General features: G+C 40.4%; 1 protein-coding gene across 5 annotated transcripts in view; it reads left to right on the top strand.

The window, feature by feature from the left end:
- The window catches only part of CFAP206 (cilia and flagella associated protein 206), a 48,457-nt gene that overhangs the window by 11,067 nt on the left and 9,454 nt on the right, over positions 1 to 27,936 (top strand). For all 5 annotated transcript variants that reach the window (XM_002714565.6, XM_008263188.5, XM_008263187.5 and 2 more), the window contains exons 7-11: positions 607 to 815; positions 6,782 to 6,901; positions 8,342 to 8,537; positions 12,207 to 12,347; positions 15,751 to 15,944. In XM_002714565.6, coding sequence (XP_002714611.3) covers positions 607 to 815; positions 6,782 to 6,901; positions 8,342 to 8,537; positions 12,207 to 12,347; positions 15,751 to 15,944 — 860 coding nt within the window. The remainder of the gene's footprint in view (positions 1 to 606; positions 816 to 6,781; positions 6,902 to 8,341; positions 8,538 to 12,206; positions 12,348 to 15,750; positions 15,945 to 27,936) is intronic.

Raw genomic sequence — 27,936 nt, 5'->3', positions numbered from 1 at the left:
AGCACACTTTTTTCTCTTTCATTTTTGCAAAGAAGATAGAGGGGCCGCCATTGTGGCGGAACAGGTGAAGCTGCTTGCAACGCTGGTATCAGAGTGCTGGCTCGGACCCAGGCTATTCTGCTTCTACTCCAGCTTCCTGCTCACGTGCTTGAGAAAATAGCAGAAGGTGGCCCATGTGTGTGGGCCCCTATCAGCCATGTGGAAGACTAGGATGGAGTTCTTTGCCCCTGGCTTCTGCCTGGACCAACCCTGACTGTTGAAGCCTTTTAAAGAAGAGAAGAGAAGGAGGGATCATGGCTTTTTTAGAGGCATGATATCAGCAATACATAATATCAGCGTCTACCTGTTGAAGAAATTCCTCTGTATTTTAGCGGCATGGCTGATCTGCTGTAACTTTTGGTCATCATTCTGACAATATCTTTAGTTTGGGCAGTTTTTAAATTATTCTTCATGGTGGAGGATCCATGAAATACATACCTGATTATTGTTAATCTGGGGAAAAAACTGGGCTCAATTTAATTGTGGAAAGATGACTAGTTGTAGATGTTCCCATCTTAATTCTTTTTAGACTCCTTAATGCCTGTCTTCTTGTACTCTGAAAAACAGTGCCAGCTATTCTACAGGAAGCAATCCCAGCCACTACTCACCATGTGGATTCTCAGCTTCAGATTGCCCAGAACTGGGCACACCGCTACACAGCCATCCTTGAGAAAGCAACAGATAATCCACTCGTGGCTATAGACCTTCAGCCATATAAATTGAAAGAAGCACTATATAATGTGCGACAATATGAGGTCTTTCTTCAAATCATTTTGGTGAGTTAATTTCATAATCTCTGGCCTTTTCTATATAATATAATAATCTTTTTATATATTGCAAGGCTAAACCATGAGAACCAGGTCACTAATTAAATTTATATTGCATTGAGGGGCCAGGAATTAAAATAGAAACAGGGAAGTTAGATTTTGATTTTAACAAAAATACCTTGGTGGCAACTGACTTTACAGCTGTTGATTTTCTTTGGAACTAGGTAGTATGATTGTTAACAGGCTATAGTAAAGCAGAGGTGTGTATGTGTACAAGAGTAGTGGTGTGTTTGTTTTAGTTTGGAGCAAGTGTCTAACACATGTCTACAGGTAGTTGCAGTCAATTTTTCTGTGATTATTTGCTCTTGTTATAAGTATTAATAGAAGAAATTTTTATATCTGATGATTTTGGACCTGATGAATAAACCAAACAATATCCCAAAGAGTTGGAAAATAAAGTGATGATTATAAACTTTTTTTTATTATTATAAGCTTTTTAAAAGCAACAGTGCGCTTTGTTTCAGATAGAAGCCAAGGATCCTGAAAACATAAAGCAGCTATCTCAATGAAGGGGTTAGTGGACCTTTACTAAGGAATATTCCCCATGCCCCTCCAGGATTCCAGGAACATAGTTTGATAATGACTGTGTAACAGTACACTGTGCTCCCTCCAGTCACTGCTTACCTTTAAAAAGCCTCTACTTTCCAGTAGCAGTGAGACTCGGGGTCAGTGGAACTGTCTTGTGTGTGAATGAGTACTGATTTCTCGATGGAGACTTGATTCTACTTCTGGATGCACTTGCTCAGTCCTCTGATTACCTCGCCAAAAGAATAAAGAGATAAACGTCCTCATGACATGACTTCATTGGACAGACTAGGGGTGATCCTCATAAAGGGGCTACTAATTGCCTTCAGAAGGAAGGACCTTAAGTCAACTATCCAAAACCAAATCCTGTAATACTGACCTGTGGCTCCCAGTCTTACATAACTAGTCAGATACTGGGAGGATTTAATAATCAGTTTATCATGAATTTATATGGGCCCACAGGAGCAGAACCTCCTATTCCTTTTTGTAATCTCCACTCAGAATATTACAAGGGATGCCGGTGCCGCGGCTCACTAGGCTAATCCTCCGCTTGTGGCGCCGGCACACCGGGTTCTAGAACCGGTGGGGGCGTCGGATTCTGTCCTGGTTGCCCCTCTTCCAGGCCAGCTCTCTGCTGTGGCCTGGGAGTGCAGTGGAGGACGGCCCAAGTGCTTGGGCCCTGCACCCGCATGGGAGACCAAGAGAAGTACCTGGCTCCTGCCATTGGATCAGTGCGGTGCGCCGGCCGCAGCGCACCGGCCGTGGCGGCCATTGGAGGGTGAACCAACGGAAAAGGAAGACCTTTCTCTCTGTCTTTCTCTCTCACTGTCCACTCTGCCTATAAAAAAAAAAAAAAAAGAATATTACAAGGGAAAAAATTCCTGGGAAACTGTCAAATATTCTGTAAGGATGTTGCAGAGTATGTCATTTATTATATAGTACCTTCTCATAGCTTTCAAGCATGAATCATACTCAATGAACTAGCTTACAGTCTTAACTTCTCATTGGCATTCCACCTCGCACAGCTAGAAGGACAATGAGTAGAGTGTAGAAATATCAGTGGGGGTTCTAATCCTGACTTTGTTACTTAATCAATATATGTCTAAGGAAATTGCTTAACTTCCCTGTTGCTGGGTTTCCACATCTATAGACTGGGGTTGTTAAGAATCTCTACCATATAAACAAGGGAGAACAGTGCCTGACTTATGACAGTGGGAGCTCAGTAAGCTCACGATGATCAAGATGAGAACCATCATCATCATGGCTAGAGCCTAACCAGAACAGTTCTGATTCCATTTTGGTAGAGGAACAAGCTGGACAGATTTTAATTCTCCATATGGTATCTTACTTTCAAGCTCCTTGCTTCTCATGTTATTGAGAAGGTCACCATTTTTTTTTTTTTTTAAGATTTCTTTATTTGAAAGACAATGTTACAGAAAGGCAGAGAGAGAGAAAGAGAGAGAGAGAGAGAGAGAGAGAGAGAGGTCTTCCATCCCCTGGTTCACTCCCCAGATGGCCACAATTATGGTTTTCCCAGGCCATAGCAGAGAGCTGGATAGGAAGAGGAGCAGACAGGACTAGAACCGGCGCCCTTATGGGATGCTGGCATTGCAGGCGGCGGCTTTATCCGCTACACCACAGCGCCGGCCCCAAGAAGGTCACCTTTCTTATCTTACCACCCTTTATTACTGTTTCCTAGGCAGGGGGGTCAGGACAAGTTTCCTTAACTTTCTGATTCTTTACTCTTATAACAGTGAGCCTTTTTGTTGTTTTATTTTTTAAATATCCAGTCCTTCCTGATCAATCTGTCTTAGTTAAAATTAAGGTTATTACATAATGGATATTGGCTTAATCAGCATTATAAGTAGGTTATAATCCTACCTTGAAATTTATGAATAATCTTTCTAAAAGTCATATCATTTCAGCAGTTAGTAATAAAATGTTTTGAAGTGCTGATTTTGATTTTACGAAATTTTCTCTTGCCAAAGTTACATTCAGTTTATGTAAAACACCTAATTATAGCTGAGTGAGGTAGTGTGTCGGTTTGTTTTGTTTTTGATTGGCCCTCTATCTGCCACAGGGAACAAACTCAAGTATTCTGGAAAATAGAAGGGAGTCTTCTCAACTAAACTGAGCAAACAAAATTCCATCCTTCATGGATTTTCAAAGTGCAGCACAATCAAGAGAGAGAGACAGAGGGAGAGAGAGAGAGAGAGAGAGAGAGAGCAAGTGCTACTTCTGGTTATTGTGCAAGTAAAAGTGGCATTTGACAGACATTTTGAGAACTTGTCATCAAGATTTTTGTAGATTTTTTTCTCCCACACTTTTCTGGCCTTTCACAGAACAGGCAACACAAGGCTTCCTGATTTTCCCTGCTAACGCAAGTAAAAACATCAGGTAGATGCTTGTTTTCATCATCCATTTAACAAGAGAGCTGTCCTTGTAACATACTTTTTAGTGTACAATACAGTATCGTTAACTGTTGGCACTGTGTTTGACAGCAGATCTTCTTAGCTTATTTGTTCTTGCATAACTGGAACTTTATTCCTGTTGGATAGCTATTCCCTTATATCCTTTCCCTTTAGCCCAAGAAACCAACATTCTACTTCTGATTCTAAGAGTTTGACTAGACTTGCTGAAAATTGTCCGTGGAAAAACTATGAGAAACTAGGCCGGCGCCGCGGCTCACTAGGCTAATCCTCTGCCTTGTGGCGCTGGCACACCGGGTTCTAGTCCCGGTCGGGGCGCCGGATTCTGTCCCAGTAGCCCCTCTTCCAGGCCAGCTCTCTGCTTTGGCCTGGGAGTGCAGTGGAGGATGGCCCAAGTGCTTGGGCCCTGCACCCCATGGGAGAACAGGATAAGTACCTGGCTCCTGCCATCGGATCAGCACGGTGTGCCGGCCACAGCGGCCATTGGAGGGTGAATCAACGGCAAAGGAAGACCTTTCTCTCTGTCTCTCTCTCTCACTGTCCACTCTGCCTGTCGAAAAAAAAAAAAAAAAACAACTATGAGAAACTCTTCCAATGGAAGGAAGACCTATCTCTGTCTCTCTCTTACTGTCTATAACTCTGTCAAATAAAAAAATAAAAATAAAATTTAAAAAATTTTAAAAAAAGGAAAAAAGAAAACAAATGTGCTGGAGTTAAAGTCTTTCCCCAAGCATTTGACGGCGTTGTGATAAAAATGTTTTTAAGTGATAGCATTCCTATATAATGAATATTGCAACTAGAAACGCTATATGATTGGGAATAGTCCCTTTTGGTAAAATATAGGTAGAGTAATTGCTACAGGACTATTGAGGACAATGAAGAAGTTCTGTGTTTCTGCCTGATCTGTGAATGGACACTGAAAACAGTAGCTTGTGGCCGGCGCCGCAGCTCACTAGGCTAATCCTCCACCTACCGGCGCCGGCACACCGGGTTCTAGTCCCGATTGGGGCGCCGGATTCTGTCCCGGTTGCCCCTCTTCCAGTCCAGCTCTCTGCTGTGGCCAGGGAGTGCAGTGGAGGATGGCCCAAGTGCTTGGGCCCTGAACCTCATGGGAGACCAGGGAGAAGCACCTGGCTCCTGGCTTCAGATCAGCGCAGTGCGCGGGCCGCAGCACACTGGCCGCGGCGGCCATTGGAGGGTGAACCAACAGAAAAGGAAGACCTTTCTCTCTGTCTCTCTCTCTCTCACTGTCCACTCTGCCTGTCAAAAAAAAAAAAAAAAAAAAAGAAAAGAATAGAAACTATCAACTCCCAACTTGACTCTCACTGGGATTAAACATGACAATAGGTCTGATCTGATTTCATCATCATTAAAAAAAATCATCTATTATTTTTCACTTTATGTTTCTGTGTGGGAGCAAACTGTTGAAATCCTTACTTAATGTATACTAAGCTGATCTTCTGTATATTAAGATAATCGAAAATGAATCTTGATGTGAATGGAAGGGGAGAGGGAGTGGGAAAGGGGAGGGTTGTGGGTGGGAGGGACGGTATGTGGGGGAAGCAATAGTAATCCATTATTCGTACTTTGGAAACGTATATTCATTAAATAAAAGTTAAAAAAAAAATAAAAAAAAAAAAAGAAAAGAAAAAGAAAAAAAGAAAAGAAAAGAAAAGAGTAGCTTGAGAAGAGGAGGTCTAGAATATGTTCAATTATAGGATTTTTTTTTTTATTTAACAGATAGAATTAGACAATGAGAGAGAGAGACAGAGAGAAAGGTCTTCCCTCCATTGGTTCACCACCCAAATGGCCACCATGGCCGGGGCTGTGCCAATCCGAAGCCAGGAGCCAGGTGCCTCTTCCCAGCCTCCCACGCAGGTGCAGGCGCCCAAGCACCTCAATTATAGGTTTTAATGAATGTGGTGCTTTAAACAGCACTTGTACTTTGGAGAACATATGCAGATTTTTTTTTCTTGTTACTATTGCACAAATATAAAAAAGACTTAAAGACTGCATTTTCATGTTTGATTCCTCAAATAAAACTAACAAGCCAAGGGGCCAGCGCTGTGGCGTAGTGGGCAAAGCTGCTGCCTGCAGTGCTGGCATCCCATATGGGCGCCAGTTAGAGTCTGGCTGTTCCACTTCCTATCCAGCTCCTGCTATGGCCTGGGAAAGCAGTGGAAGATGGCTCAAGCCCTTGGGCCCCTGCACCTGCATGGGAGACCCAGAGGAAGCTCCTGGCTCCTGGCTTCAGATTGGCACCATCAGGGCCATCTGGGGAGTGAACCAGGGGGTAGAAGACTCTCTCTCTCTCTCTCTCTCTCTCTCTCTCTGCCTCTACCTCTCTGTAACTCCTCCTTTCAAACAAATAAATCTTTTTAAAAAATCTAACAAGCAAGATGTGGCAGAAATGGGAAACTGGGATAGGCAATTGACCTATTAGGAACTATAGATAATCTTGTATGGGAGAATGAAGCAAGAAGCGGGGAAATGCTTCAACAGAAGTATGGGTAAAAAAGTATGCATGTTGTGTTGATGAATAAAAAATTGTGTTTGTTGAAATACAATAAGAGTTTATATTTCTTATGAAGTAAGATATAAAGTGGCTTAGTAAAGCATTTAAGCTGTCAGATGTCTGAGAACTCAAATGCACTTCTTTCTTTTCAAATGAGTATCATTTCAAATGAATATCCAATTGCATTTGAGGGTCCACTTCTCAAATGCAATTGGATTTAATGTCTAAGAATATCTGTACACATTTAAGAACAGCTGCATCCATTGTATGTCAGACTCACCCACCCCACAGTCATTTGTACTGTGCCATGCATAGGCTAGTACTGTTGTAGGTGTTGGGGGTACAAGGGGAACAGGCCCATGCTCCCATAAGGGAAGTGGGAAGTAAAACAATATTTTATAGTGAAATTATAAGAAATATTAATGTAAATCATATTGTCTTCCTAGTCAGATATAATTACTTCTGCTCAAGAAGTAGAAATAATGATAAAGCAGTTAGGAGCTCAACTGGAACAATTAAAAATGACTGTAAAATCAAAGATTGCTGTCCCAACATCACAAGTCTTTGTAAGTATTTCTCACCAATTTTGATCTTGTTAAGGGTGAATTTCCAAAAAAAAAAAAAAAAAAAAAAAAAAAGGGTGAATTTCCTTTTGAGTCCTATAAAATTGGATCAAAAGTCATTATCATTATATTTAATTACTAAAAATTTAACATTGGTTTTAAATGTACAAGTTGATTCCCTTCTTTGTTATTTTGTAGTAATAGCACACCTTAAGTTGGACGAGAGGTTTCTCCCTCATAAGTAATTGCTGCTAAAGCAAATGAGGATATATATTATGATAACCATATTACTGGTATTGGTTTTTAGCAACAGAAACAATCCACAATACTGTGTTGAAAATGTGTTCATAGGAGCTGGTTGGAAGTTTCCTCCAGCTCAGAGGTGATATAATTTGTAACCTTCCTGAAAAGACAGATAACAATCAGTTTGCTGACCAGGCATGCATTTGTACTGACCTTCCAAATATCTGCACTCTTTTATGGATATTCCCTCTCTGTACAAGAAAGTATAAAATTACTTGCAATATTTGGACAACATTGGAGACTCATAACTTTCTGCAGTCATTCTCAATATTTCACTTAAAAACCTAAGAAATAAAAGGCTAAGTTGTTTAGCTTAGGAGAGTGATTTCTTGGTTGTTTTATAAGTCAGTGATCTTTAATATGATTAAAAATGTATTATCTCATTGTTATAAAATCTCTATCTTGCACCTTACAGGGCGTGCGTGAGGATACATCTTGATACTTCCTGAGTTTTTTTCAATTGTGAATAGACCAGATGAATCTAATTATAATGAGTCATATTTAGTTTCTTTTTAAATGATGTTTTTCCCTTAGGCTCTTTTGAAGTGAACTATCCATAAACATTTTTTTTTTTAAAGTTAGAGAGAGAATGAGAATCTTCCATTCACTGGTTTACTCCCTAAATGGTCACAAAGGCCAAGGCCCGGCCAGGCTGAAGTCAGCAGCCTAGAGCTTCATCCAAATATCTTGCTTGGCTGCAGGGGCCTAGACACTTAGGCCATCTTCTGCTTCTTTCCCAGGCACATTACCAGGAAGCTGGGTCCAAAATGGAGCATCAGGATTTGAACTGGAACCCATATGGGATACTGGCATTGCAGGTGGTGGCTTAACCTGCTATGCCACAATGCAAGTCCCATCTTTTTTGGGTCATCAAATGTGTTTGGCTTTTTTTGAGTAGGTAACTTTTTAACTTTGTAGCAGTCACACTAAAATAAAAAAAATTAAATATATGTACAAGTTTATTTTCTTGTAGTTTATGAGCTGAATTTGTATCTTGAATCTATTATTCAATTTCTTAAGACTTTCAGTCGACTTAGGAGTTAATTTCTTTACAAACCAGAGTTGTGTGTATTTCTGAGAGTACAGTGATTTATACTTCTGTTATACAGTTACATTGTGAATGGTTTTTCTCTTCCTCAGCCAATCTTCGTGGCACTTGCCAGCCTGTGGAATAGTTTTCAGGATGAGACGGTTTTGATTAGTGTCCTCAGTAATTTAATCACTCACCTTGAACAATTCCTGGGCACTCACGAACTCTTTCCTAAGAAAATATTGCAAGATTTTCTGGAGGAAGTGACTGTGAAAACTGACATATGTAGAATTAAAGAACACTTGGGTAAATGAAATTATCCATTATTTTCTCTTCTTTGAAAATCACCTGTAGACTATTCTTGCTTTAAAATTTTCATGTCCTATCTTTCTGATAAAACATTTTAAATATCTTTCTTACTATCCGCCAGTGTCATTGTTAGTGTTTCAGTGAGCAATGTTTTCTGTGTGTATTTCAATTCCAGTCTTAATGATTTGATTACTGATTTGTGGTAGACTAGTAATACTTTTTATACTAGTTACAAATAGTAATACTTTCTATACTGGTTACAAATAAACTGTATTTCAGTAAACTGTTATTTCTCATATATCTATCGCAGATTCAAGTTGAAGATTTTTAAACCAGTAAATTTCATCCTTGTAAAATTAATTGAGCTTATTTTAGGCTCAATTCTTATAGAAAAGCTGTCTTTAATCAGTAAACATTTTACCTTTTTATCTCTTTATTTAAAAAATGTTAAACATTTATTTATTTATTTGAAGGCAAAGTGACAAAGAGAGAGGGACAGATGGGGAAAGAGAGAGAGCTCTTCCATCGGTTGGTTCACTCCCCAAATTGCCATAACAGCCAGGGCTAGGCCAGGCCGAAACCAAGAGCCAGGAACTCCTTCCAAGTCTCCCACATGAGTGGCAGGGACCCAATCACTTGGGCCATCATCTGTTGCTTTCCCAGGTATATTAGCAGGAATCTGGATCAGAAGCAGAGTGGCTGGGACTTGAACTGGCACTGTGATAAGGGATGTCTGTCACATGTGGTGGCTTAACACGCTATGTCAGAACTTCTATCTTGTTTAAAGACATATTTAGTGAAAAATGGCAAAATAGAGTTTGAGACTTGAACTGTTACTAAAAAGAAGTTTTTTCCAGAAAATGAAGTTAGATAATTTACTCTGTGAATTCCATTCAAAATTATATTTTTAAAGATGCAAATAAAACTGTAGCAGTGATTTTGTGTCTTAGACTATTAGAATACATAAAACTGTATAAAACATCACATGACATTGAAAAGCTGAAGTAGCATCAGCAATGATTTTGAACCTCAAACATATTAGCAAGATACTTTACTTGAAACCTCTTAGATTCAGAAGTATTCCTAACATTGTATTCATTAGAACATCATTTATCAAGTTACTGCTCCAGTAACTTGAGAGAGCCAATATTCTTTTGAAATAATTTAATTTACATCTGACACATCTCATCATTGTTGGAGGCTATTGCCATCTCAAGAGAAACATAAAATTTATTTTCTTGAAATATGCATTTACTTCTAGATGTATTGACAAGGTCAATTTGGGTTTAATGTTTATCTCAGAAGTGTAAGTGATGGGGCTGGTGCTGTGGCGCAGCGGGTTAACACCCCGGCCTGAAGCGCTGGCATCCCATATGGGTGCCGGTTTAAGTCCCGGCTGCTCCTCTTCCAATCCAGCTCTCTGCTATGGCCTAGGATAGCAGCGGAGGATGGCCCAAATCCTTGGGCCCCTGCACCCACGTGGGAGACCCAGAAGAGGCTCCTGGCTCCTGGCTTTGGGTCAGTGCAGCCCCGGCCGTTGTGGCCATCTGAGGAGTGAACCAGCAGATGGAAGACATCTCTCTCTGACTCCACTTCTCTCTGTAACTCTGTCTTTCAAATAAATAAAAAATAAATATTAAAAAAAAGTGTAAGTGAAATTATAAAGGCTAAGAACATTAGGGAACAATGTTTCAGAAATACATGTTATTATTTGTATAAAAATAATAACAGGTAAATCATTCAACACTATCAGGAACTTTTAAAAGTATAAAGTACAAAAGTTTCATACCTTGTTACAATCTGATCACTAAGAGACATTTCTCGAGTCTTTCGACTCAGAACTTTTCCTTGAGTCTTTCTGCTTAGAACATTCTTTATTGTTTCAAGAAGTGATAGTCTTGGGATATAAACATCATGTTTAAATGATTTGCCATCTGGTATATTTTAAAGATCTCCACCGTCTTTATTTTTCAAATTGACAAAATTTTATTAAAGCTATCAACTCTCAGATTCAGGATGTTCAAGGAATTGCAAAAAGAATAAGGAAAGTAGGGACACATTACACAAAGATAAAAAAAAAATCAGACTTGTCTTCAGAAGCCTTGAAAGCCAGATAAACCAATGGAACAAAATAGAGAACCCAAATACAAATCCATGTATTTATAGCCAATTGTTTTTTTTTTAAAGTAAAAAGACCATACATAGTTCAGCAAGAAGATAGATAATGGGTATAAGCAATAAAAAATTAAAAGATGCCTAGCTTTACTCATATAAAGTAATATTTTTTTAAAAATTTATTTATTTGAAAGAACTGCAGAGAGGTCAGGAGAGACAGAGAGAGAGATCTTTCATCTGCTGGTTTGCTCCCCAGATGGCCAAAACAGGTGGGGTTGAGCCAGGCTGAAGCCAGGAACCAGGAGCTTCATCCGGGTCTCCCATGTGGGTGCAGGGGCCCAGAAACTTGGAACACCATCTACTTCTTTTTGCAGGCAGTTGACAGGAAGCTGGATTGGAAGAACAGTTGGGACATGAACTGGTGCCCATAAAGGATGCTGGCATTGCAAACAGCAGTTTTACCCACTATGCCGCAACATTGGCCCCAAAGTAAAACTATGGGAGTCTGTAATTCCTATCAATTTGTTTGGCAAAGATTTAAAGCAAAGTTTGACAAATCACTGTATTTTCAGCAAAACTGATATAGACATTTTCTTTTTTAAAGATATATATTTTTAATTTTAGCTCCTACACATAAGGGACAACATGCAGTATTTGTCTTTATGTGTCTGGGTTATTTCACTCATTATAGCGTCCTCTAGTTCTAGCCATTTTGCTGCCAATGATGGAATTACATTCTTTTTAATAGCTGAATGATATTACATTATACACACACATTTTATTTATCCATTCATCTGATAATGAGCACCTTAATTGATTCCATATTTTGGCTTTTGTGAATAGTGCTGCTATTCTGATAGAATGTGTTCATGTCTTTTGGGTATATACCCAGTATCGGAATAGCTAGATTGTATGGCAAGTCTATTTCCCATTTTTCAAGAAATCTTCACAGTGACTCACTAATTTACATTCCTACTAACAGTGTGTTACAAGTTCCCCTTTCTCCATATCCTCACCAGCATTTGGTTCTCAGTCTTTTGGATAATAGCTATTTTGGCAGAGGTGAGGTAGTATCTCATTGTGGTTTTGATTTGCATTTCCCTGGTGGCTAGTGATATTGAGCATTTTTTTCCATGTATATTTTGGCTATTTGTATTTCTTCTTTTAAGCTCCACCATCTTGAACGAAGTTTCTGTATCTCTGTCTTGGTCACAGAGCACCCAGTCTCTTCCTCTTGTCTCCTTGGGTTGTTTACTCTACAGCAGCGTGAAGCACTACCTGGTTGCAGCGGCAAGCATGCTTTTCTGAAATGTCCTCTCCTCCGTGCTCTTCATTCTGGAGCACAGTGTTACCTCCAGCTCCACTCCAAGAAGTTACATGAAATTAACTGGGATGGTCCCTGAGATCATTTGTACTTCATTGTATGAATTTGGTTTGTTAATATCAAGCTTTTGTCTATCGGAAGTATGAAACAATGAGCCACTACTGGTATATTTAGAAAATGTCATCTCACTGAATGAAAGCCTTTCTTGTCCTCCTCTTTCATTTTAGAAGAAAGAGTACATTCGGAGGATTTCCAAAACCTAGAATGGTTTTTCCCAGAAACAACAGCAAATTTTGATAAATTGTTAATTCAGTATCAGGGATTTTGTGGTTATACATTTGCTACAACAGATGGTCTTCTCCTTCCAGGTATGTCATTGTAAATATTATTCCTCTTTCCCCAATTTTTTCTTTGTGTAGATGCTGCTCACTCACTTATGTTTATGGAATCAGATTATGAAATAGGGAAGGAGCTACAAAGATGATACAGAATCTTTGTCTTTAGAAGTGCTCATACTATGATCTGATAGATTAATATAAACAAGAAATTCTAAGTGATAAGTAATGGAATATGTATAAGTTTGAAATTCAAAATGCTTAGGACCAGAAGTGTTTTGGGTTTGGTTTTTAAAAAACTTTTAGAATACTTGCATATTCATAATAACATATTTTGGGGATGAGACTCAAGTGTAAACGTAAAACCCATTTGTGTTTCTTATATATCTTATATACATGAAAGTAATTTTATATAATATTTTTACTGTGTCTGTGTTTTAACTGTGACCCATCATATGAGGCCACATGTGGAATCTCCCACTTAGGGTGTCATGTGGGTGCACAAGAAATTGCAGATATGGGAGCCTATTAAAACTCTAGATTAGGGCTGGCGCCGTGGCTCAATAGGCTAATCCTCCGCCTGCGGTGCCGGCACCCCAGGTTCTAGTCCCAGTCGGGGTGCTGGATTCTGTCCCGGTTGCCCCTCTTCCAGGCCAGCTCTCTGCTGTGGCCCAGGAAGGCAGTGGAGGATGGCCCAAGTGTTTGGGCCCTGCACCCGCATGGGAGACCAGGGAGAAGCACCTGGCTCCTGGCTTCAGATCAGCGTGGTGCACCAGCCGCAGCGGCCATTGGAGGGTGAACCAATGGCAAAGGAAGACCTTTCTCTCTGTCTTTCTCTCTCATGTCCACTCTGCCTGTCAAAAAACAAAACAAAACAAAACCCTCTAGATTAGGGATGCTCAACCTGTCTATAATGAAATATAGATGCTCCAGTACCTTAGAAAGGGGATGACTCATATGTCCAATGAGAGATTGCAGAAACATTATACAACATGACTAAAAATATATCATTTTCCAACCAAAAGCACAGCACTTGTTAGACCTATGTGCTTATTTTAAAATATTCTCGTCACTTTGTAATTGCATTCCATTAAGATTCCATGGATTAGGATTTCTCTGTAAATTAGATCTAAGAAAATGGATAATGTCTTATCAAGTAAAATTTCTATGTGATGTGTATATATTAAAGCTTCTTTAAAACATAGAGTAAACCAGACATTACGATGAAAAAAATTATCCAAAATGTTCTCTGTGAATTGGAAACAACAAAAAGCCTGCTAGGGCTAGAATGAAAGCTGTTTGACAAGATTGTTTCTTACCTTACACCATTAACCTCCTCCTTCTTTTCATTCTCTGGTTTTCATTTATTTCCCTGGTATAATTCACAGTTGGGTATTACTTTTTTCCCCATTATAAAAATTACTGGAATTTTGTGTGTAGATACTGAAGAGAACATACAAGTTGGCACATTTTTATATTGCATTTTATTTTTAAGATTTTATTTATTGGGCTGGCGCCGTGGCTCACTAGGCTAATCCTCCACCTTGCGGCGCCGGCACACTGGGTTCTAGTCCCAGTCAGGGCACCGGATTCTGTCCCGGTTGCCCCTCTTCCAGGCCAGCTCTCTGCTGTGGCCAGGGAGTGCAGTGGAGGATGGCCCAAGTGCTTGGGCCCTGCACCCCATGGGAGACCAGGAGAAGCATCTGGCTCCTGCCATTGGATCAGCGCGGTGCACCGGCCGCAGTGGCCATTGGAGGGTGAACCAACGGCAAAAGGAAGACCTTTCTCTCTGTCTCTCTCTCTCACTGTCCACTCTGCCTGTCAAAAAAAAAAAAAAAAAAACAATAAATAAATAAAAAAAACTTCAAGGAATATATTAAAAAAAAAGATTTTATTTATTTAAAAGGTGGATGAAATGGGGGTGGGGGAAGAGAACAAATGAGAATGAGAATCTTTCTCCTGTTAGTTCACTCCCAAATGTCTGCAACAGCTGGACCTGGGAGAGGCAGAAGGAAGGAACCCAGAACTCAATCCAGATCTTCTATGTGGGTGGCAGAAGCCCAAATACTTGCTGCCTCTCTGGGTGTGTGCATTAGCAGGAAGCTGGAATCTGAAGCAGAGCTGGAACTTTAACCCAGGCATGCTGATATTGGATGTGGGCATCCCAAGTGGTGTCTTAGTGTTCATTACATGATATTACATTGCAGAGTGGACAGTGAGAGAGAGAGACAGAGAGAAAGGTCTTCCTTTGCCGTTGGTTCACCCTCCAATGGCTACCACGGCCGGCGTGCTGCGGCCGGCGCACCACGCTGATCCGAAGCCAGGAGCCAGGTGCTTCTCCCTGGTCTCCCATGGGGTGCAGGGCCCAAGCACTTGGGCCATCCTCCACTGCACTCCCTGGCCACAGCAGAGAGCTGGCCTGGAAGAGGCACGACTGGGACAGAATCCGGCGCCCTGACCGGGACTAGAACCTGGGGTGCCAGCACCGTAGGCGGAGGATTAGCCTATTGAGCCGCAGCGCCGGCCATGATATTACATTTTTTCATAATGGGAGAAACAAGGTTTACCAGGGAGGAGGAAGGACTGAGATAATAACATTCTGAGGCCCAGTAAAGGTCACCAGTACTGGGGAGGAAGTAATCAAGAAACTGAAATAAAAATCACTGGAATGCTGGTGGTTTCTCCCCCCTTCACTCTCCAACTTTCCTCAATTCCCTCCTTTCCTCCTTTGGAAACAGGTGAAGGGAAGGGTTTCATGAGGGGCAAACACAGAGGAATATGGATTAACATGCTTTTCTCCCTCCTGGTAGCAGTGGCCATTCTGTGGCCCATGTTTGTTATTTTTTTAGAATAAGAACTTTGTTTTCTTCTGTATCTTTAGTGTTAAGAAAAAAACAATAAATATCTGTTGAATAAATGAAAGAATAAGTGAAAAAGGCAGTATTACTATTTCCTATATGATTTTCACAAACTATGTGGAAATGTAGTTAATCTATAGTCTGTGTAGTCATACTTTTACACTGGGAAATATTTTGTAACATGCAAATTTGCATTTTGGTAATTATATTTTAGTAGTTTTTACAGAGTTGTTTTCAAAACAATTCTCTGGTAGTTTAGTTTAAGTAGATTTGAAAAGTTTGGCAAATGACCAAGTGGATTTTCATTAAAAATTTTTAAGCATCTTTCATCTGATAATGGAGAATATTTTACATGAAATATATGTAAAAATTATTTTAAGATAAAATAATATGAATTTCATAGAAACTATCTTAAAGTGTATAATTTAACATTGATAATTATAATATTTTAGCAAAATAAAACCATAATGATACATTGAAAGTGGAGTGAATAGGGAATGGTTCTATGGGGTGTGTATTACAAACATAGATTCACTTAATATTTTATTCCTAATTCAATTCTTTATCTTAATTTTCAGGAAATCCATCAATTGGAATTTTGAAATATAAAGAAAAGTATTACACATTCAATAGCAGAAATGCTGCATATTCATTTGCAGAAAATCCTGAAATTTACATTGATATAATTAAAGAAAAAGCCCAAAAAAATGCTGAGTTAATTCAGCTATTGCAGCTTCATCGACATTTTGATATACTCATTCCATATTCTCAGGTAAGCTAGGTAATATTTTAAGAATATTTTAAGAATACTTAAAAGTTTAATTATTTAAAAAAAATTTATTTGGAAGGCAGAGTCACGGAGGCAGAGAGAGAGAGAGAGCGCAAAAGAGAGAGAATCTTTCATCCATTGGCTCATTCTCCAAATAGCCACACAGCCAGCGCTAGGCCAGGCTGAAGCCAGGAGCCAGGATCTTCATCCGGGTCTCCCATATGGGTACAGGGGTCCAAGGAATTGGGCCATCTCCCACTGCTTTCCCAGGCATGTAACAGGAAGCTGGATCACAAGTGGAGCTGTTGGGACTTGAACTGGTGCCTATATGGGATGTTGACACTGTAGGTGACGGCTTAACCCACTATGCCACAATGCAGGCCCCTAAAAGTATAATTATTAAAAAGTTTTATTTTATTGTAGAATCCAGGCAGAAACAAAGACAGGTGAAAGTATTTACAGGTCATCTGATAGAAATTTGTGTCTGAAGATGGAAATTGATGCAATCCACGAAGAATAATGAAAACAAGATGTGGGGTCAAATGGTGAATTAATAGACCAGGATAAATCTGAAATAGAAAGATTGCATTTAGTTAAATAATTGAAGCTACCATATTTCTGTATGTAAAATTAGAGGAGCTCAGCACAGATAGTATAAACACTTTAATGGGATTAAATTTGATATCTCGAAGGCCACAAAGTGAATCTGAAGATACTTTTTGGTATGTCGGTGCCTAGTCCTTGATTCAATCATCAAATATTTAGTGCTGATCACTTACTGTGTGCCTGGGATCATTCACGGCACAAGGGGTTTAGCATTGAACAAAACAGATAACAAGCCCTTCCTGCAGGAGCTCACATTCTGCTGCTGTATATTCTTGTTTTCTTCCCCTTTGTCCCTCATTGGCATTGTCTACCTTTTAGCTGGTTTTTCTGTCTCATCTCTTATTGAGTTCATTTCTCTTAAACATTAAAATAAGAACCATTTTGAAATAAGTGGTTTAAAATGTTTATCATTTGCTACTTTTATCAACATCTTAATTATGAAGTAGGTGGATTTTGACACTGCTGTCCTTGCCAGCATGCACCCAAGCAGTATCTTCTAAGAGGACTGTCAGATTGGTGAAAGTGAAGCACAGAGGGTAGTCTGAACCCATGGGCAGACAGAGAAATTAGGAAAGGACTAAGTCATTCGGAGCAGTGAGAAGCAGCTTTGGCAGTCAGGACCCTGGACAGCTCAGCTCGTGCCGTTCTGAGCCTTTGCTAATCTGAAGTGGTTTGCAGAGCATTCTGGGTTTCTCCTGTTGTGTCGAGACTGACTTTGCCCATTTTAAGTGTCCTGTGTGTGAACCAAATAGTAGGCCTTTAATTTTGGGCTCACCTGAGAGGTTACTTTTAAAACAGTTGCACCAATTTAACTTCAGTACTTATCACTTGTGAGGCTTATCACTCATAAACCTGACTGTACTGCTGTGATCTGAGTTTGTAATTTTTGGCTATTTGATTAATTTAAAATGGCATCTCATTATTGTTTGGTTGTACGTTTTTTCTGGTTGTGAAGTTTAACATCTCTACTAACATCTGTTTAACCATTCAGGTTTGCCTTTCTGTGCACCAACTGTTCAGAACTTCTGTGATTTTCTGTCTTTGACTTGTTGATTGGCAGTTTCCTGTATATTCTAAATATAAATTATTTGAGTTATAAGTGTGCCAAAGGCCTTTTCTCACCCTGTCATCTTTATGTTAACTTTGTCAATGTGTTCCTTCACTGAATAACCATCTTGAATTTTAATGTAGTCATACCTTTTTCTCCATTTAGAGATCATGCTTTTTGAAAATCTTAATTTTCTTCTGTTTTCATTTATTTTTCACATTTAGATCAATAGTCTACTTGGAGATAATAAAGGGTTCTAATTTTATTTTTATTTATGTAGTTTCCTAATATCATTTACTAAATAATGTATGCTTTTCTTACTAAATTAGATGCATTTCTATTAACAATTTTCAAATGAAAGGGTTTGTTTCTAGGCTCTCTAATGGGTTCCATCCGTCTATTTCTTTGCTGATACCACTACTACTTTGTTTTTTTTTTTAAGATTTATTTATTTTACTTGAAAGTCAGTGCTACAGAGGCAGATGTTCTCCATCTGCTCATTCACTGCCCAAATGGCCGCAATGGCCGGAGCTGGGCTGATCTGAAGCCAGAAGCCAGGAGCTTCTTCTGGGTTTCCCATGTGGGTGAAGGGGCCCAAGTACTTGGGCCATCTTCCACTGCTTTCCCAGGCCACAGTAGAGAGTTGGATGGGAAGAGGAGCAGCCGGAACTAGAACCGGCACCCATATGGGATGCCGTTACTGCAGGTGGTGGCTTTACCCACTTCGCCACAGTGCCGGCCCCATCACTACTGCTTTATAATATAATCACCCCTCAGTATCTATTGGATATTGGTTTCAGGACTCCCTCATGATACCAAAATCTGTGGACACTCAAGTGCCTCATATAAAATGATGTAGCATGTAGTTATAGCTTATGTAATTCTCCTGTATATATATTTTTTTTAACTTTTATTTAATGAATATAAATTTCCAAAGTACAGAATATGGATTACAATGGCTTCCCCCCCATAACGTCCCTCCAACCCGCAACCCTCCCCTTTCCCACTCCCTCTCCCCTTCCATTCACATCAAGATTCATTTTCGTTTCTCTTTATATACAGAAGATCGGTTTAGCATACATTAAGTAAAGATTTCAACAGTTTGCTCCCACACAGAAACATAAAGTGAAAAATACTGTTTGAGTACTAGTTATAGCATTAAATCTCAATGTACAGCACACTAAGGACAAAGATCCTACATGAGGAGTAAGTGCACAGTGACTCCTGTTGTTGACTTAACAAATTGACACTCTTGTTTATGGCATCAGTAATCACCCTAGGCTCTTGTCATGAGCTGCCAAGGCTATGGAAGCCCCCTGAGTTCACTGACTCTGATCATTTTTAGACAAGGCCATGGTCAAAGTGGAAGTTCTTTCCTCCCTTCAGAGAAAGGTACCTCCTTCTTTGATGACCCGTTCTTTCCACTGGGATCTCACCCGTGGAGATCTTTCATTTAGGTTTTTTTTTCCCCCCAGAGTGTCTTGGCTTTCCATGCCTGAAATAGTCTCATGGGCATTTCAGCCAGATCCGCATGCCTTAAGGGCTGATTATGAGGCCAGAGTGCTGTTAGGACAATTGCCATTCTATGGGTCTGCTGTGTATCTCACTTCCCATGTTGGACCATTCTCTCCCTGTATATATTTTTAAAAGATTTTATTTATTTATTTGAGAGGTAGAGTTACAGAGAGAGGCAGAGGCAGAGAGAAAAGTCTTCCATCTGCTGGTTCACTCCCCAGATGGCTGCAATGGCCAGGGCTGAGCCAATCCAAAGTCAGGAGCCAGGAGTTTCTCCTGAGTCTCCCACGTGGGTGCAGGGGCCCAGGCACTTGGGCCATCTTCCACTGCTTTCCCAGGCCGTAGCAGAGAGCTGGATTGGAAGAGGAGCAACTAGGACTAGAACTGGTACCCGTATGGGATTCCAGCACTGCAGGCAGAGGCTTAGCTCACTATGCCACAGTGCTGGCCCGACTCCTGTATACCTTAAATCATCTCTAGATTACTTATAATAGCTAACAAATACTATGTAAATAGTAGTTATACTATGTTGTTTAAGGAGTAATGACAAGAAAAAATACAGTACACATTTTTTCATGTGTCTATTGGCCATTTGGATTTCCTCTTTTGAAAAATGTCTATTGAGGTCCTTAGCCCATCTCTTAACTGGGTTGTTTGTTTTGATGTTGTAGAGTTTCTTGATTTCTTTGTAGATTCTGGTTATCAACCCTTTATCTGCTCCATTGTTTGCAAATATTTTTCCCATTCTGTCGGTTGCCTCTTCACTCTCCTGTTTCTTTTGAAGTACAGAAACTTCTCAATTTGATGCAATCCCAAATGTTAATTTTGGCTTTGATTGCCTGTGCTTCTGAGGCCTTTTCCAAGAAGTCTTTGCTGGTACCTATATCTTGCAGGGTTTCTCCAATGTTCTCTAATAATTTGATGGTGTCGGGTCGTAGATTTAAGTCTTTAATCCATGTTGAGTGAATTTTTGTGTAAGGTGAAAGGTAGGGGTCTTGCTTCATGATTCTGCACGTGGAAATCCAATTTTCCCAGCACCAATATTTGAATAAAATGTCCTTACTCCAGGGATTGGTTTTGGATACTTGATCAAATATAAGTTGGCTGTAGATGTTTGGATTGATTTCTGGTGTTTCTATTCTGTTCCATTGGTCTATCCATCTGTTTCTGTACCAGTACCATGCTGTTTTGATTACAACTGCCCTGTAATATGTCCTGAAATCTGGTATTGTGATGCCTCCGGCTTTGTTTTTGTTGTACAAGATTGCTTTAGCTACTTGAGGTCTCCTGTGTCTCCATATGAATTTCAGCATTATTTTTTCCAGATCTGAGAAGAAGGTCTTCGGTATCTTGATTGGTATTGCATTGAATGTATAAATTGCTTTTGGGAGAATGGACATTTTGATGATATTGATTCTTCCAATCCATGAGCATGGAAGATTTTTCCATTTTTTGGTATCCTCTTCTATTTCTTTCTTTAAGGTTTTGTAATTTTCATCGTAGAGCTCTTTAACGTCCTTGGTTAAGTTTATTCCAAGGTATTTGATTGTTTTTGTAGCTATTGTGAATGGGATTGATCTTAGAAGTTCTTCCTCAGCCATGGCATTGCCTGTGTATACAAAAGCTGTTGATTTTTGTGCATTGATTTTATATCCTGCTACTTTGCCAAACTCTTCTATGAGTTCCAATAGTCTCTTAGTAGAGTTCTTTGGGTCCCCTAAATAATCATATCATCTGCAAAGAGGGATAGTTTGAGTTCTTCCTTCCCAATTTGTATTCCTTTAATTTATTTTTCTTGCCTAATAGCTCTGGCTAAAACTTCAAGAACTATATTGAATAGCAGTGATGAGAGTGGGCATCCCTGTCTGGTACCAGATCTCAGTGGAAATGATTCCAACTTTTCCCCATTCAATAGGATGTTGGCCGTGGGTTTTTCATAGATTGCTTTGATTATATTAAGGAATGTTCCTTCCATACCCAGTTTGCTTAGAGTTTTCATCATGAAAGGGTGTTGTATTTTATCAAATGCTTTCTCGGCATCTATTGAGATAATCATATGGTTTTTCTTCTGCAGTCTGTTAATGTGGTGTATCACATTGATTGTTTTGCACACATTGAACCATCCCTGCATACCAGGGATAAATCCCACCTGGTCTGGGTGGATGATCTTTCTGATGTGTTGTTGCATTCTATTGGCCAGAATTTTATCGAGGATTTTTGCGTCTATGTTCATCAGGGATATTGGTCTGTAATTCTCTTTCAATGCTGCATCTTTTTCTGGCTTAGGAATTAAGGTGATGCTGGCTTCATAGAAAGAATTTGGGAGGATTCCCTCTTTTTCGATTGTTCTGAATAGTTTGAGAAGAAATAGAGTTAGTTCTTCTTTAAATGTCTGGTAGAATTCAGCAGTGAATCCATCTGGTCCTGGGCTTTTCTTTGTTGGGAGGGCCTTTATTACTGTTTCAATTTCTGTCTCAGTTATGCGTCTGTTTAGGTTTTCTATGTCTTTCTGGTTCAACAAGCACTTAAGAGATGGGCCAAGGACCTCAATAGACATTTTTCAAAAGAGGAAATCCAAAGGGCCAACAGACACATGAAAAAATGTTCAAGATCACTAGCAATCAGGGAAATGCAAATCAAAACCATAATGAGGTTTCACCTCACCCTGTTTAGAATGGCTCACATTCAGAAATCTTCCAACAATAGATGCTGGAGAGGATGTGGGGAAAGACACTAACCCAATGTTGGAGGGGATGCAAACTGGTTAAGCCACTATGGAAGTCTGTCTAGCGATTCCTCATAAACCTGAATATAACCCTACCATTCAACCCAGCCATCCCACTCCTTGGAATTTACCCAAAGGAAATTAAATTGGCAAACAAAAAAGCTGTCTGTACATTAATGATATTGCAGCTCAATTCACAATAGCTAAGACCTGGATCAACTCAAATGCCCATCAATAGTAGCCTGGATAAAGGAATTATGGGACATGTTCTGTAGAATACTATACAGCAGTAAAAAAACAATGAAACCCGGTCATTTGCAACAAAATGGAGGAATCTGGAAAACATTATGCTGAGTGAATTAAGCCTGTCCCAAAGGGACCAATATCATATGTTCTCCCTGATCAGCGACAACTAACTGAGCACCAAAGGGGAAACCTGTTGAAGTGAAATGGACACTATGAGAAACAGTGACTTGATCAGCCCTTGTCCTGACTATTGATGTACAATGTAATACTTTATCCATTTTAGTATTTTTTTTTGTTCTACTACTATTGGTTGAACTCTATAATTAACACACAATTATTCTTAGGTGTTTAAATTTAACTGAAAAGTGATCCCTGTTAAATACAAGAGTGGGAATAAGAGAGGGAAGAGATGTACAATTTGGGACATGCTCAATCGGACTTGTCCCAAATGGTGGACTTAGAAACATGCCAGGGGATTCCAATACAATCCCTTTAAGGTGGCATGTACCAATGCCATCTCACTAGTCCAAGTGATCAATTTCAGTTCACAGTTGATCACACTGATAGGTCTAAGAGTCAATGGGATCACGCAAACAAGACTAGTGTTTGCTAATACTAACTGATAGAATAAAAAAGGGAGAGAACGATCCAACATGGGAAGCGGGATACACAGCAGACGTATAGAATGGCAGATGTCCTAAATAGCACTCTGGCCTCAGAATCAGCCCTTAAGGCATTCAGATCTGGCTGAAGAGCCCATGAGAATATTTTAGGCATGGAAAGCCAAGACATTCTGGAAAAAAAAAAAAAGACCTAAATGAAAGATCTCTGTGAGTGAGATCCCAGTGGAAAGAACGGGGCCATCAAAGAAGGAGGTACCTTTCTCTGAAGGGAGGAGAGAACTTCCACTTTGACTATGACCCTGACTGAATAAGATCGAAGTCGGCAAACTCAAAAGACTTCCATAGCCTTGGCAACTCATGACTAGAGCCTAGGGAGATTACTGACGCCATAAACAAGAGTGTCAAATTGTTAAGTCAACAACAGGAGTGTACTTACTCCTCATGTGAGATCTCTGTCCTTAATGTGTTGTCCAATGTGAAGTAATGCTATAGCTAGTACTGAAACAGTATTTTACATTTTGTGTTTCTGTGTGGGTGCAAACTGATAAAATCTTTACTTACTATATACTATATCAATCTTCTGAATATAAAGATAATTGAAAATGAATCTTGATGTGAATGGAATGGGAGAGGGAGCGGGAGATGGGAGGGTTGCGAGTGGGAGGAAAATTTTTTGGGGGAAGCCATTGTAATATATAAACTGTACTGTGGAAATTTATATTTACTAAATAAAAGTTTTAAAAAAGAAAAATACAGTACACATTCAATATAGACCTAATTTTTCTGAATATTTTTGCTCTATGGTTTGTTGAATCCATAGATGAACCCACAGATCAGGGAGCCATTAGTGTATTTTATTACCTGTTAAGATAGCCCTCTTTTTGCAATTTTTTTTTTTTGACAGGCAGAGTGGACAGTGAGAGAGAGAGACAGAGAGAAAGGTCTTCCTTTGCCGTTGGTTCACCCTCCAATGGCCGCCGTGGCCAGCGCGCTGCGGCCGGCGCGCTGCGGCCAGCGCACTGCGGCTGGCGCACTGCGCTGATCCAATGGCAGGAGCCAGGTACTTATCCTGGTTTCCCATGGGGTGCAGGGCCCAAGGACTTGGGCCATCCTCCACTGCACTCCCTGGCCACAGCAGAGAGCTGGCCTGGAAGAGGGGCAACTGGGACAGAATCTGGTGCCCCGACCAGGACTAGAACCCAGTGTGCCGGCGCTGAAAGGCAGAGGATTAGCCTAGTGAGCTGTGGCGCTGGCCTTGCATTTGTTTTTTAAATTTGCCTATGCAAGTTTCTTAGTTAATTTTCCAAGTTCCTCAAAAACCTTTATATTTCAACTGTAGATGCATTAAAGGAATGAAATAATTGAGGGAGGAATGGAGGTTACGTTGTCCCATTAGTATAAGTAGTGCTAGCTTAATGGCTTAATGTCTTTTTTCCTATAGTAATTTCATTAATTATACCTTAAAACAATGTAATAATTTTGATGATATTTTGTTCTTCTAAAATGGTTGAGATATGCTTTTTAAAAAAGCATTATATGAATTCTTATAAAATACAATTAAAAAGCTAAAAAGAAAAAAAAACTAAATGTGGGAGAAAATAAGTTTATTTATTGACTTATTTGAAAGAGTTACATGGCTGGCGCTGTGGCTCAATAGGTTAATCAGCCGCCTGCGGCGCCAGCACACCGGGTTCTAGTCCCAGTCGGGGCACCGGATTCTGTCCCAGTTGCCCCTCTTCCAGGACAGCCCTCTGCTGTGGCCCGGGAGTGCAGTGGAGGATGGCCCAAGTGTTTGGGCCTTGCACCCGCATGGGAGACCAGGAGAAGCACCTTGCTCCTGTCTTCAGATCAGTGTGGTGCACCGGCTGCAGCGCACTGGTCGCAGCGGCCATTGGAGGATGAACCAACGGCAAAGAAAGACCTTTTCCTCTGTCTCTCTCTCTCTCTCTCACTGTCCACTCTGCCTGTTAAAAAAAAAGTCACTATATCAAAATAACAAAAGGAAGCCATTATATATCCAGTGCCTATAACCAGCATCACAATATTTTAGTACTCCTTGTGTGCCTTTTTTCAGTCTCTTTCCTTTTTCTTCCCTCAGCATTAACTACTTTATAAATTTGATGTTACTCATTCTTTGTGTTTTTTAAATTTTTATCATTCATGTATGCATTAATAAACAACATATTTCTGTGAAATGACAGCCTTTTACTCAATTTTCTATTGGTTGATTTGTGTTTTTCTTAGTTATTTGTAAGAAGTGTTTTTCTTTATTTTATTTTATTTTTTATTTTTTTTTTTGACAGGCAGAGTGGACAGTGAGAGAGAGAGACAGAGAGAAAGGTCTTCCTTTGCTGTTGGTTCACCCTCCAATGGCCGCCGCGGCCGGCGCGCTGCGGCCGGCGCACCGCGCTGATCCGAAGGCAGGAGCCAGGAGCCAGGTATTTCTCCTGGTCTCCATGGGGTGCAGGGCCCAAGCACTTGGGCCATCCTCCACTGCACTCCCTGGCTACAGCAGAGAGCTGGCCTGGAAGGGGGGCAACCGGGACAGAATCCGGCGCCCCAACCGGCACTAGAACCTGGTGTGCTGGCACCGCAAGGCGGAGGATTAGCCTAGTGAGCCGCGGCGCCGGCCTCTTTCCTTTATTTTTTATAAAAAGTTTTATTTATTTGAAAGGCAGAGTTACAGAGAGAAGGAGACAGAGAGAAAGAGATCTTCCATCCTCTGGGTTACTCCTCAAATGGCCACAACAGTTGTGGCTGGGCCAGGACCAAAAGCCAGGAGCCTGGAACTCCATCCAGGTCTCCCTCATGGGTGGCAAGGGCTCAAGTATTTGAATCATCTTTAGCTGCTTTCCCAAGTGCACCAGTAGGAAGCTGGATCAGAAGTGGAGCAGCAGGACTGGAATTAATGCCTGAATGAATTGATGGGGTTGCGGGTGACAGGTTAACCTACTGTGCCACAATGCCAGCCCCTGTAGGAGGTGTTTTTTTCAAAAGCTTATTTTGGGTGTGAATTCTTTGCTAAATGTGTTTTGTAGATACATTTTCCTAGTTTGTAAACATTTTTGATTCTTTTTATGGTGTCTTTTGAAAAAAAAAAAAAAAGCCTTATTCTTTTATCTTCATGTATTGAATTTTTTATGCCTTAAGAAATCCATCTATATCTCAAGATCACAAAAATATCTCTAACATTGATTTTTTGGAAAAAGATTTATTTATTTGAAAGAGTTACACACAGAGAGAAGGAGAGGTAGAGGCAGAGGCAGAGGCAGAGGCAGGGCAGAGAGAGAGAGAGAGAGAGGGGTTTTCCATTTGCTGGTTCACTCCCGAAATGGCCACAATGGCTGGAGCTGTGCTAATCCAAAGCCAGGAGCTTCTTCCAGGACTCCCAGATGGGTGCAGGGGCCCAAGGCCTTGGACCATTTTCTACTGCTTTCCCAGGCCATAGCAGAGAGCTGGATAGAAAGTGGAGCATCCGGGACTCAGACTGGCGTGCATATGGAATGCCGGCACTGTAGTTGGCAGCTCTACCTGCTAGGCCACAGCTCTGGCCCCTCTAACATTGTTTTTAAAAAAGAATTATTTATTTGTTTGAAAGGCAGAGTCATAGAGAGAGAGGAGGGGGAGGCAGGAGAAAGAGCAGAGAGGAGGGAAGGAGGGAAGGACGAAGAAAGGAAGGGGGGGGGTAGAGATCTTCCATCTGCTGGTTCACTCCCTATATGCTGGTTGGGCCAGCCTGAAACCAGGAGCCAGGACTTGGCTTCCAGTTTTCCCACATGGGTAGCAGGAGCCCAGATACTCAGGCTGATATCTGCCATCTCCCAGGTCCATTAGCACGCAGCTTGACAGGACAGTAGCTGGAGCTTGAACTAGGCACTCTGATATGGAATGTGGGATGCTGTGTTTTGTTTTTATAAGTGTATGGCAGGAGTTTTTTGTGGCAGTTAAGATGTGCTTGGGGGGCCAATGCTGTGGCATAGGCGGGTAAAGCTCCCGCCTGCAGTGCCGGCATCCCATATGGCCGCTGGTTCGAATCCCAGCTGCTCCTCTTCCAATCCAGCTCTCTGCTATGTCCTGGGAAAGCAGTGGAAGATGGCTCAAGTTCTTGGGCCCCTGAACCCCTGTGGGAGACCCAGAAGAAACTCCTGGCTCCTGGCTTTGGATTGGCCCAGCTCCAGCGATTGCGGCCATTTGGGGAGTGAACCAGCAGATGGAAGACATTCTTTCTCTCTCTCTCTCTCTCTCTCTCTCTCTGCCCCTCCATAACTCTACCTTTCAAAAAAAAAAAAAAAAAAAAGAGAGAGAGAGAGATGTGCTTTGGGTACCTGCACAGTCTGCCTGTGTTCAAGTCCTGGCTTTGATCCTGATTCTAGCTTCCTGCTAGTATACACCCTGGAATCCAGCAGATGATGGTTCAAGTACTTAGATCCCTGCCACCCATGTGGGTGACCCAGACTGGATTCCTGTCTTCAGCCTGGGCCAGCCCTGGGTGTTGTGGTCATTTGGGGAATGTACCAGCTGATGGGCGGTCTCTGTATGTTTGTTTCTGTTGGTCTCTGTTTGCAAATAAAGATTTATAAAAAATATAAATTTATCTTTCACATCAGAATCTTTAATCCACTTAGATTTGATTTTTGTGGCTAGTAGGATTTGCAGATCCAATTTTAATTTTTTCCTCATTTGGAGTGAAATTTTCCTGGAATGTTTATTCAGTAGTTTTCCCCCTCCTCACTGATTGGCTGTGTGTTATAAATAAGCATAGACTTAATTTTTAGCACTTTATTCTGTTCAGTTATTGAACAGAATAACAGTTTTTTTAAAAAAAATTCATATATTGATATCTTACCTATACCTTAATATCTGGTAGAGAAAGTCCTCCCCCCTTTTCTCTGTAAAAAGTCTTGGCTATACTTGACTCTAACTTTTGTATACATTTGTGAAATACAGTGTCAGGGTTCATAAAACATCTGAGGAAATTCTGATTGAAATTGCCTTATATATATAGATCACTAAAAGAAAGGCTGAGATTTTTGCAACATTTAGTCTCCCTATCTAAAATTTCAATGGAGTTTTATAATTGTTTCTAGAAAGAACTTGCACATCTTCTGTTAGATTTATTTTTAGGGACTTTACATTTTGGGCTGCTATTTTAAATGCTGTTGACTTTATAATAAATTTTAATTGATTATTGCTTATTTTATGAAAACACACTCTACTTCTTGCATTTTGATT

This window comes from Oryctolagus cuniculus, chromosome 5, assembly GCF_051225735.1.
Source record: "Oryctolagus cuniculus isolate XC-2025 breed Fujian yellow rabbit chromosome 5, ASM5122573v1, whole genome shotgun sequence".
Taxonomy (NCBI): domain Eukaryota; kingdom Metazoa; phylum Chordata; class Mammalia; order Lagomorpha; family Leporidae; genus Oryctolagus; species Oryctolagus cuniculus.
The sequence above is the reverse complement of the archived record's forward strand: the minus strand, read 5'-3'. Positions and strand labels throughout refer to the sequence as shown.